The following is an 11,225-nucleotide window of genomic DNA, read 5'->3' as shown; positions in this document are numbered from 1 at the left end:
AAAAATGAAAAGAATTTTTAAATGTAATTTTTAATAACAGTAAAGTAAAACATGAATTACGAATTTTGTACTTCGTTCTTAGTAGTTGCTTTAGTAATATTCCGATCACACATTTTTATAAATTGTATATTAACTTTGTTATTTGTACTTTTTGTGACACTCAGGTAGCGACTCACGCGATATGTAGCGTTAAACTGCTCATTTGTGTCTTAATAACACTGTAGTCTTTCGGACACATAGAGAATTTTATCGTGAATTTTGCGTAATAATTATAGTTTTTAACCTTGGAAACAACTTAGACCCGAGTAGATTATTTGTTACTGTATGTGTGTGTTACGAATAGAGAAGGCTGTAATTTGTACTGAAATTATCAAATTGCTTGGTGATAATGATATCTTTCTTGAAAATAATTAGTTTTTAAAGACAATTAAAAATTTTTTTAATACTTAAAATGTGGCGTGAGTCACTTTATCTATATAGTAGTATAGGTTGTGTACTTGGTATCTTTGTACTAATAAACACCATACAAAAAATTTTAATAACAGAAATGTTTTTAGTCAAAACAGAAATAAAACCCTGTTTTATTAATATAACTAAACTAAATAGGCAAAAAATATATTAATAAACACAAGATTTTCACTGTTTTGTATTATCTTTAAGAAATTTACTTTTGGTTTATAATATTAATACTTTTATAATATTTTTTACTATTATTGGCTTTCTACTTTTTCTAATATTTCGGATATAAGTTGTTTCTAGATAATTTCTAATTGTAAGATAGTCCAGAAAGATTTTCCTCAGAGATCGAAGAATGTTTTCGTACTTTTCGGTCCAATTGTTCCCATAGCAACTCAATGAGATTCAGATCTGACAATTGTGATGTCTAGTTTATGATTTCTTATTGTGTCTATCTCTAAATAGGTTTTACAAAGTTTAGAAGTATGTTTAGGATTGTTATTTTGCTACATGACAAACTCTCGACTTATCAAATATCTTTTTGTGCTCGTTTGACGAAATTGTTATAATTATCTTTTTGATTCAGTATATGAATTTCTTTTTGATTCAATACTATGAATTCTGTAAAACATCCCCATTGAATATCAGTGGTATGTTTGATTTGATTTTTAATGAATGTTTGTATAATTCCTGAAATTTATTTATTTAAAAAATCGATTTATGGTATGTACGAGAAACGTTTCTTTATGCAAGAAGGCAGTGTATCGTTTTCGCTTATTTAACATACCTTAACTGAAAATTGCTATCCTTTTAGCCGACATTATTACTGTTAAGCAGCTAGTCTGAATATTTCTTATAAATTATATTGTAACGATAACAGTGCGTGTGCGTGTGTGTGCGCGCGTATGTTATTTGTACATATGCAACAGTATTTTAATTCGCAAACATTTCTCGAAGTTGCTTCTTCGCGATTTTACCCGTAGCTGTGCGCGGGAGTTTATCGAGGAACTTAATTCCACCGCGAAGCTTGCAGTATTCCGGTAGATTGTTTGCCACCAATTCATGGAGCTCCTCTTCCGTTATCTGAATTGAAACGTTTTCATGATAAATACAATGAAACATATGCCTTTTGAATAATACGTTTTTCCCATATTCACTGCCTAGAATGAGTATGAATGAATTTTACAGCTTTTACCGTTTCATTTGATAAAGAAACGACGGCCATTGGATGCTGTCCATCAGTTTCGTGAGGTATTCCTATTACCGCTACTTGAGATACCGCGGGATGAGTTCTTAAGGCATGCTCGATTTCTGCGGTCGAAATATTTATACCATTGAAAATGATAAACTCGGATATTCTATCGATAAGGAAAACATTTCCGTCGTCATCGTAATATCCTATGTCGCCAGTAAGTAACCAACCTGAAATGTTTAGTGTTTCTGTATTAGTTCTCCAATCATAATATCTTTGTAATTCATATATTGGAGTCAAAACTGCTAAGTGATTTTCTCAGTTGTTTGACATTTCGATTATACAGTTGCATACCGTCAGAATCGAAAGCTCGTTTAGTCTCTTCAGGTCTCTTGTAATAACCATTCATTACGGTGGGCAGTTTCAAACGTAGTTCTCCATTTTGATTAACTCCCAAAGTTTTCCCAGTTTCTACATCCGTCACTTTTATTCGGACATTGGGTACTACAAAACCAACAGATCCTGGTTTGCAGCCTCTGGTCATAACGGTTACATCAGCTGCTGAGTCCGTTGATCCTAAATAGGCCGTTTGTGATAATTATTACAATATGACACGATATCGATAAGTAAAATGATACGAAAATGCTACTGTAAATATTATCTTAAATAAATTTAAGGAAATAAATTCATAAAAATTTTTTGTTAGTAATATCTTTGCCCTTATTATTCGAGTAAAGTGCGTTTTTCACTTATTAAAATGTAACATATTCAGTATCATTTCCTCGATATTTAAAAAATATTTTTAAGAATATAATGTTACTAAATTTACAGATCTAAAAGAAATGAAGACTGATCTGAAATATAATAGTATGTATTATATAATATCATATAATGATACTTTTAAGTCAAATCGGCTGATACCATAGCTATTCATAACAAAAGCGTGAGGTAATTTCTTTGCTACTGCTAGATGATGCTCTTTTTTGAAGTGATCACCGGTACTCATCACCTCCTTCAAGGTCGATAATTTATATTTCTCTAATATGCCGCTCTTACAAAATCGGATTAGCATGCCTGGTTCGGTGCTAAACCATGTTACCTTATAATCAAAAAGTGCAAACGTAATTAATATCATATTTCTTCACTTAATTATTGTCTGCGAAGTTAATTTTACAACAGATTGCAGAATAACTTGAAATAGAGCTTACTTGATATTTTTCGATAAATCTGCACATTGTCTCGTCATCGTTATTAATTATCACGCTGCTGGGTGAAAGAATTTTCGTCGAATACGCTAAGATGGCTTGAAATGCCAGCTGGACCCCGTAATGCCAGCGCAACGTGGGCGACCACATACACGTGTGACCTTCTAGTTCCGTGACTTTCTCGGGTAGCAGGCAATTATATAAAGATGAATGCGATATCTCGGTACCCTTCGGCATGCCCGTAGTACCTGATGAAAGAACGATGAGAGCAACGTCGTCCGGATTACTGATCTTGGCACATTTAAATTCGGTGACCTCGCTGGTGTCGTGACCTCTTAAGATATCTTTCACGGATTTGTATCCGTCCAATTTTTCGAAAACTATTATTTTTATATTTATTTTCAACTCTTTCGTTGCTTCCTCCAAGCTCGGGACCGATGACGGTGTCGCAAAAACTATTTTTGGTGATGTTAACGAGAGAAAGTATCGTGCTGTCACTGGATAAATGTAAATGAATAATTAAATGGGCGAAAATAAATGTAAATGAATAATTAATTGTGCGGAAGGTTTACTTGTATATAGGACATAAATTTTAAACGACAATTAGATCAGTAGTAAATTATTAAATTAAATTTATGTATTATATATTTTATTACTCTTTGTTATTGCGCTTGAAATAAAGTAAATGTGTTTACGTATGTATTTTTCTGTATAATTTTATAACATATAACATATAACGATTGCAGGAAAATGGAAATGCTTACTTGGAGACAACTCGTAGTCCCATGGATTAGATATAGCACCTAGGTACATAGTGCCCAACATAATTGTGATTGCGTCCATGTCATTGTCACAGCAAAGACCGATTATATCGCCGGGTTTAACGCCTTGCTTCTTTAGCCAGAGGGCGCATTTAATACTGCGCTCACTCATGTCGGCATAAGTGTCCTGTTTACCCGTAAAAGCGTCCACCTACAGAGCGAATTAATGATACACAATGATATAATCGTTTTGCGTCAATAATATACGTAGTATATAGATTTAACGAAAGATATGTTCGTTAAAATACCTGGCCAATGCAATTTGGTTTGCTTTTCAACGTCTTAAGTAGCACCTCGGCTATGTTAATAGGTTCTCTATTTATTGGTATTTCTTTGCCTATTAGAATATTGTCTTCTATTCTGAATTCACGAATAGCATCGTGATAATGGAGTTTCTGGAGTGTTTAAATAAAATTACATTAAGGTTGATACGAATTGTTAAGTAATAATCTCTCGATAATTTACTTACAATAACTAGTATATTAAAATCTTCCGCGCAATTAAACAGTTCAATAGGATTTTACAAAAAGATTTTAAATGAAATAATCTTCAGAAAGTTTTCCCTATTGCTCATTCTTTATTCGAAATAATAAAGAGAATGTCGTAATGTTTATACATGTCAAACAGGGACATTGATGTGACACGTCATTAAAAGCTTAATAAAAATATAAAGTGAATACATTGGCACATTAATTTTGCATTTAATAAACAACGAGCAATTGTTGAATTGTCGGGATCAAAATGAAGACTTAATGACATGCAAGCGATAAATAATTTTAACGATGTAATTATTTTAAATTATAAAATATAATTAAATAAATTTGATAATTATTTATGGCGATACAAAGGTTTTATCGCCGAATTCTTGTTAAATATTATCCGCATATAAATATAAAAATATACAGATAGAGTACTCGATATTTTTCCTTATATTGAATATATTTTATATATTTTATAGAGATTTGAATCTTATATAATTGAATTTGATGTGACAAATTCCAATGATATGAATTCTTTTAAGAATTATCGATAATCTCGATAATTCTTAAATAAATTCATATCATTGGAAGTATTGGAACTTGTCACAACAAATGTAATTATATAAGATTAGAAGATAATCATGGTAAAATAATTAAAATTCTGGCTCTCTTTCTCAAAAAGTTAATCCGTGAGTTATACAAAGCGAGAAATATTTGAATATTTTAACAAATATTATTAACTATTTTTAATTATAGAGCATTTATAACTGCAACGAAAATTTATTTTTTACATTTAGGAATTAAATATCTTCTTTAAATATCTTCTTACCTTCTTGTTATCGATTGCTATTATTCGTTCACACATTTTTATAAATTCTCTAATAATTTTTGTTTTTTTTTGTGTCTACTTTAATAGCTTGATTACATTCGCGTAAGTTCAATACAATATAAATCAAATCAGAATTATCAGGTCTTTTATTACGTTATATTATCTCTCCCACTCGTCTGCGAAAAATATGTGTACTGTGACATCTGGGGGAGAAGAGAATCGGGAATGGAATATCACTTCCTTATTACACTCACGCGCGCATAGCTTTCTCGGAAATGAGTTATAGCTCGGAGCAACTGGCACAATACAATCTCGGAATTGAACGACACACATCCGAATGCAGTGATGATTCGAGTAACTCGTAATTTCTATGCACGCGTTGATGCGCGTTATACCGCGCGTCAATCGCACACGTTCGAAAAAATGCATGCATTTGATTGTTGTAACCCATAGAGTTCGACGCGCTCTATAACATATGCATGGAGACCAAGAGTCATTGTTGAATATGTTGTTTCGTGATTTTCAAAAGTTCGGTTTCTTTCGGTAGAGATCAAGCTTTTTTGTTGTATATTCCTTTTCTTGGTTTCTTTGATTATTTATTTTTATTTTCCTTTAATTTGAAAGAGAGATGTTTGAAATAGATTTGCAAACATTAGGCGCATTTTAAAATGAAACGAGCGAACGGAATGGTATACTATTCATCGGTGCAAAGTTTAACAATTCATATGTAGCAATATATTTTCCAAATTTTGAAATCATGTAATCAATAATAACTAATATTCAATATATGCAAAATTATCATTGATATTTGTATATAATGGACTCACAAATTAATGATGTTATAATGAAAAATTAATGCATTTTATACATTTCATGACATAACATGCAAATATTATTAATTTGCCTCACTTATAGTTTGTATGTATATAATTTATTACATGTAGTTTATATTAGATATTTTGTTATATTGCTATCTATAAACTCACATTCGCACATACCAATATTTTTGTTCAATCGTCTTCATATTTATGCATCTCATCAAGGTATATTAAATCCATACTATATATAATGAGTTAAATCTATATTATATAATAAGTAAATAGATGTATGTATATATAAATAAATAGATATGAAATGAATTTGAATCAAAGAATAATCTAATCAAATTTAATCTGATGATTGCTGAAAATAATCTTTGAGCAGGAGTGGGATGAAGTAATCTACAGCAGAGTTTTAACTGACATATTTCAATAATAGTCTTTATCTTTTTTTTACTTTTATTTTATAAGTTCTTTATCATTGCTTTAAATGGCAGTTTGTATTACATTACATCTACTTATCTTGAAATGTATAATACTTTCAGTTTAACTTTTTGCTAATGATTTTAGTTGTTTTCTATCAATTTTTCCAGTACTGACACGCGGAAGTTTGTCCATAAATTTGATTCCTCCTACAAGCTTACAATACCACGGTAAATTTTTATCCACTAGATCATGCAGTTCTTCCTCTGTTACCTGAAAATTGATCCTGTTTTTTTACAATCTCTCTAAGCTTTAATTAAAATTGGATATGATAAATTATAATTCTCTCTCTGTAACAAACTTGACGAAAAAAATTAATGATTTTAATCATAAATGGCAATATTAGGTTTTCATTATATATAAGTATTTATATACTTTTAAGACTTTTTTGAAAAGATTTTTACATGTTCTTTAAAAAAATTTTGTTTTCTTAAATATCATACAATTGTAACGTACCTCTTTTCCGATCACTTTTTGAATAAATGCCATCGGATGTTCTACATCCGTTTCATGTGGTATTGGAACCACCACGGCATGGAAAACTGAAGGATGAATTTCAAGTACACCTTCTATTTCTGCGGGTGACAATTTAATGCTTTTGTAGTTAATAAAATCCGAAATTCTATTGACAAAATAAATTTCGCCTTTCTTATCGTAATATACTATGTCTTTGGTATGTAGCCAGCCTGTATATGTAAATAAAAATTATTTTACTTAAGTGACTTTAGATTTATGTATATAAATTTACTTTCTTTAATATTTCTTTGTATTACTTGGCAATCGTATTATAATATAGACAAATGTTTTTTTATTATGATAATCTATATTGAATATGAAAAGTTGATCGAAATAATTTTTATAGCTGAATAAAATTTATATATTTAAGAGAGATATTTAAACAAATCTTAGAGACAGAGAGAGAGAGAGAAACTGCAAGAATAGTTTATATACAAAAATATTTTAAGTTTCTTACTTATTGTAGTAATTTTATACACAGAAAATGAATATTATAGATAGAATGAAAGATATTGCAGATACGTGATTTTATTAGTCCGAATACTAACCATTTGAATCGATGGCGTTTTTAGTTTCTTCTAGATTTTTGTGATAACCTTTCATTATAAATTCTGATTTTATGCAAAGTTCACCTCTCTGGTTAGGTCCTAAAGCTTCGCCAGTTTTTTCGTCCAGTACTTTTATTCGTATTCCCTTGGTGACAAAGCCACAGGAACCTGGCTTACTATTTTTCGCTTGGCTCGCGCATAATCCTCCCGCATCAGTCAAGCCTGAAGAAATACTCTCAGATGATTAAAAATTTTTCAGAAGGAAAAATTAAATGATTTTATATAATGTCGCAATCTGACGTAATAATATTTTTATAAGCATTTTTTTGTAGATATAAAATATTTGTGCTTGCATAGAATTATATATTTATTATATATTTATAGTATTCACGATCCTTTTTCGATAACTTTTTTAAATGTCATAGCTTTTTGATTACCGAATAATAAATTTCTGATTTAACCATTTCATCTTACCGTAACAATTTAATATTTGAGTATGTGGCAATATTTTCGCAACATCTTCTTGTATTTTCTTTGTAAATGGCCCACCAGTTATGACGAGTTTTTTTAGAGATGGCATGGGATATTTTTGTGAAATATTATATTTGAGTAAACTGTATGGAAAGGAAGTATCGCATCCAAACCATGTTATCTAAAAATATATAATAAATAATTTATAGTTATTATAACTATGTAATTGTGTTGCATTGAGTAAAATTAAAAAAAATATTTTTTTTCTTTCTCTCAAACATGTGTACATGTTAATGAAAGGTTGCAAGACTGCATAGAGTTCCAAATAAATGCATGTTTAAAAATTTAAAAATATGTAAGACAACATATAATTTGAAATTGGGGTGAATTTCTAAATATTTTTATTAATTGCTTGTTTAGAAGAATTTAATTACTCCATTTTTTACATTTATTTTCCAAACTCACTCTGTAATCCTGAATAATTTTACACATTTGGACTTCGTCCGTGGCTGCTTCCGGTGGAATAATGATCCATTTCGCGTTAGACGTAATCAGTTCGAACATCAGACTCAGCCCGTAGTGCCACCGTATTGTGGGTATTGATAATGACACCTCGTTGATCATATGAACCTCTTCGACGGGAGTGATGCTGTTGTAAAGGGACACGTAAGACAGTTCAGTTCCTTTTGGCATACCTGTCGTACCGGAAGAAGCACAGATCATCGCTATGTCATGAAGGTTATCGACTACGGTGCAACGGAACTCATCGATCTCCGACGGGATAACTTGATCCTGAAGGATGTCCGTCAAAGACACGAATCCTGGTAGACTGCCGATAACTACGACTTTAACTTCTAGATTTTCTTCCCTTGCAGCTTCTACGAGATTCTCGACGGACTCTGCGTTCGCGAAGACCACTTTCGGAGATGTTAACGATAGACAGTACCGTGCGGATACTAGAAAGAAGTTTATTTATTTGTACCATATACAGAGTGAGGCACTTAAAACAGGCCATCTAAATAATTTCTGAATGGTTCGAGATATTGGTTTGAAATTTATAGGGTGGCATTTATAATGACATCATGAAATCTATTATTTAACCTTGAAAACTTCAACCCTCCAGGGGGTGGGGAGTTGAAAATCTTAAATGGTATGTGGAGTTAAGTAAAGGCTTGTTTGAAAAGACTTTTTCAGACGAGAAAAATTGTTGAAGTCTACGATTTTTTTCGCATACTCATTTAAACATTGGTGTTATTTAGCGCTAGCAAGGCCTACGACAAGGACGTGAGGAAGATAAGGCTTCGCGCATGTTCCTAAGTGGATGGAAGAGCTTGTGTATGTGTGAGAAATATACGCGAAGTCTTATCTTTCTCGCCGTAGGTCTCGCTAACGCTAAATAACATTAGCCTTCAAATAAGCATGACTCTGCGAAAAAAAATTGTAGAGACCTCACGATTTTTCTCGTTTTGAAAAACCCTTTCAAACGAGCCTCCATTGGACACATGCCATTTAATATTTTCAAAAGGAAAGTTGAAATGGGTGTCTTCAAGATTAAATAATAGATTTCATAATGCCATTGTATCCTATAAATTTCAAACTAATATCTCGAACCATTCAGAAATTATTCAGTTGACTTTTTTAAGTGCCTTACATATTTTTAAATTATATAACGGGGAATTACATTTTTGCCAGTTTTTACCTAAAAATTAATTCAATAATTGCATTTTTTATTAAGAATATGTATTATACAGAATATGTATTATATATTTTTTTTACAGTTTAATTATAATTGAGTTACTATAACTGTGCATAAGTTATTTAGCTAACCAATAATTAGAATGGCGAATATATATTAACATAAAATAATGACGTACTTTTCGATACTATGTCATCCCACGGACATATTACTGCAGCAACGTACAAACTTGCATATACTGGTACGTAAGTGTCTATGTGATTGTGAGTCCATATGCCAACCTTGTCGCCTTTTTGGATGCCGTGCTTTCTTAACCACAAAGCACATTTAATACTTCGTTCTTTCATTTCCGCGTAGGTACTCTCTTTTCCCGAAACAATCTCCATCTAAATTTTACAAAATTTAAAAAATTTGTATCAGTTTTTAGATACATTTGTAAATTTTACATTGATAGACTTATTTTAAATTTGGCAGTATATTATTGATAAAACATTCTCTTTTCTTAATTTGCCTTAAATGAAGATATATTATCATAAACTATATAAACAGTATCTCCAATCGTTAATACGAGAAATTAGAGAAATGTTTTTATATTGAGAGAAAAATATTTGATATTAGTAACTATAATAATAATAATTATTATTATTATTATTATCATTATCATCTATAATTGCATGTTAAAATAATTATTATTAAAAGCTCCATTTTTTAGTTACTGCCATAATATAATAATAATTATATCTATAATTCTACCAAATATGTAGCTGAAATCGAAAATGACTATACATTATAGTTAAATTATTGCAATTGCAATCTTATTCATTCAATATATTTTTCTATTATCTCGTTGTCATTTCTAAGTTCGCTTAATTTTGTCGATCTAATTGAAGCTTACAGAGGTACGGACACAATGGAGCCTAATCAATCATAAGATTTTCATGTGACGGTACCTGTCCGACGAAATCCGGCTTACTCCTCAATCTATCGAGAACCAGTTCTCCGATGTTCGTGCATCCTGGATGAGTTTCCTCCTCGCCAATCAATACGTTATCCTCGATTCTGAACGACGGTGTGTACTGGAGAAAAGCAAAGATATATCGTGACAATGATTTCACCGACGCAAATGTCACTTCGATTCATTTTTATGAATAACGTATTTTCGTACCTCGTTGGCTTTTTCGTTGCTCATCGTCATGTCTGTGCTAAGATTCCTTGGCAGCTGTAATCATATCGACAATCGCGCAGTATCGACGACAGAATATTCTTGTATCAGACTTTTATCAATATCCCACCACCATTTTTACCGTTCAATCGAATTCTTAGTCAATCATAATGTAAAGCTAGCTAGGATGTTTATATCCACTTTAGCTGTGTACACAAAACATAGCTTAAATTTATAACAGCTATAAAAAATTCAAATTTTTTGACAACAGTTTCACGAGTAAAGAGAGAAATCGCTAAATTGTAAAAATATCATATGTAATAAGAAAAGAAATCGTAAAGTTTAAACAAAAATTTTTATCCAAATCGACATTAAATACATAATCAGTAATTATGACAACGAAAATCATGTCTATAAATAAATCTATAAATTATAATACGGAAAATATCTCATTGTCAACCGGAAGGTTCTAATCACTAAATATTCTTTTCATGTTTGATTTCTATGGGTATTGCGTATCTAGGGATCTTTATATTAAGCTCTTTCATA

At 30.9% G+C, this 11,225-nt stretch overlaps 2 protein-coding genes across 2 annotated transcripts; both read right to left on the bottom strand.

The window, feature by feature from the left end:
- Positions 1-1,147: 1,147 nt before the first annotated feature.
- On the bottom strand, positions 1,148-5,096 carry LOC105450737 (luciferin 4-monooxygenase-like). Its single transcript, XM_011690723.1, has 8 exons — positions 4,983-5,096; positions 3,923-4,069; positions 3,618-3,825; positions 2,857-3,350; positions 2,570-2,747; positions 2,003-2,224; positions 1,652-1,878; positions 1,148-1,539 (listed from the first exon to the last, which is right to left on the bottom strand). Exons 1-8 carry the CDS (start codon positions 5,016-5,018, stop codon positions 1,390-1,392), a joined length of 1,662 nt encoding a protein of 553 aa, XP_011689025.1. The 5' UTR covers positions 5,019-5,096; the 3' UTR covers positions 1,148-1,389.
- Positions 5,097-6,215: 1,119 nt separating this feature from the next.
- LOC105450736 (luciferin 4-monooxygenase-like) lies at positions 6,216-10,766 on the bottom strand. Its single transcript, XM_011690721.1, has 8 exons — positions 10,680-10,766; positions 10,465-10,590; positions 9,693-9,900; positions 8,284-8,774; positions 7,822-7,999; positions 7,348-7,569; positions 6,740-6,969; positions 6,216-6,496 (listed from the first exon to the last, which is right to left on the bottom strand). Exons 1-8 carry the CDS (start codon positions 10,707-10,709, stop codon positions 6,347-6,349), a joined length of 1,635 nt encoding a protein of 544 aa, XP_011689023.1. The 5' UTR covers positions 10,710-10,766; the 3' UTR covers positions 6,216-6,346.
- Between the last annotated feature and the right edge of the window lie 459 nt (positions 10,767-11,225).

This window comes from Wasmannia auropunctata, unplaced genomic scaffold (genome assembly GCF_000956235.1).
Source record: "Wasmannia auropunctata unplaced genomic scaffold, wasmannia.A_1.0 LD336057.1, whole genome shotgun sequence".
NCBI lineage: Eukaryota > Metazoa > Arthropoda > Insecta > Hymenoptera > Formicidae > Wasmannia > Wasmannia auropunctata.
The sequence above is the reverse complement of the archived record's forward strand: the minus strand, read 5'-3'. Positions and strand labels throughout refer to the sequence as shown.

What these genes read in the sequence shown, in the direction of transcription:
- LOC105450736 (XM_011690721.1), bottom strand. Translation starts at nt 10,709, where the DNA reads ATGACGATGAGCAACGAAAAAGCCAACGAG. An exon ending in AAATTATTCAGGATTACAGA is followed by an intron (nt 8,000 to 8,283) that starts GTGAGTTTGGAA and finishes ATATATTTTTAG; the next exon opens with ATAACATGGTTTGGATGCGA. An exon ending in AAAAAGTGATCGGAAAAGAG is followed by an intron (nt 6,497 to 6,739) that starts GTACGTTACAAT and finishes ATCAATTTTCAG; the next exon opens with GTAACAGAGGAAGAACTGCA.
- LOC105450737 (XM_011690723.1), bottom strand. Translation starts at nt 5,018, where the DNA reads ATGTGTGAACGAATAATAGCAATCGATAACAAGAAG. An exon ending in GATTTATCGAAAAATATCAA is followed by an intron (nt 2,748 to 2,856) that starts GTAAGCTCTATT and finishes TTTGATTATAAG; the next exon opens with GTAACATGGTTTAGCACCGA. An exon ending in TTTCTTTATCAAATGAAACG is followed by an intron (nt 1,540 to 1,651) that starts GTAAAAGCTGTA and finishes GTTTCAATTCAG; the next exon opens with ATAACGGAAGAGGAGCTCCA.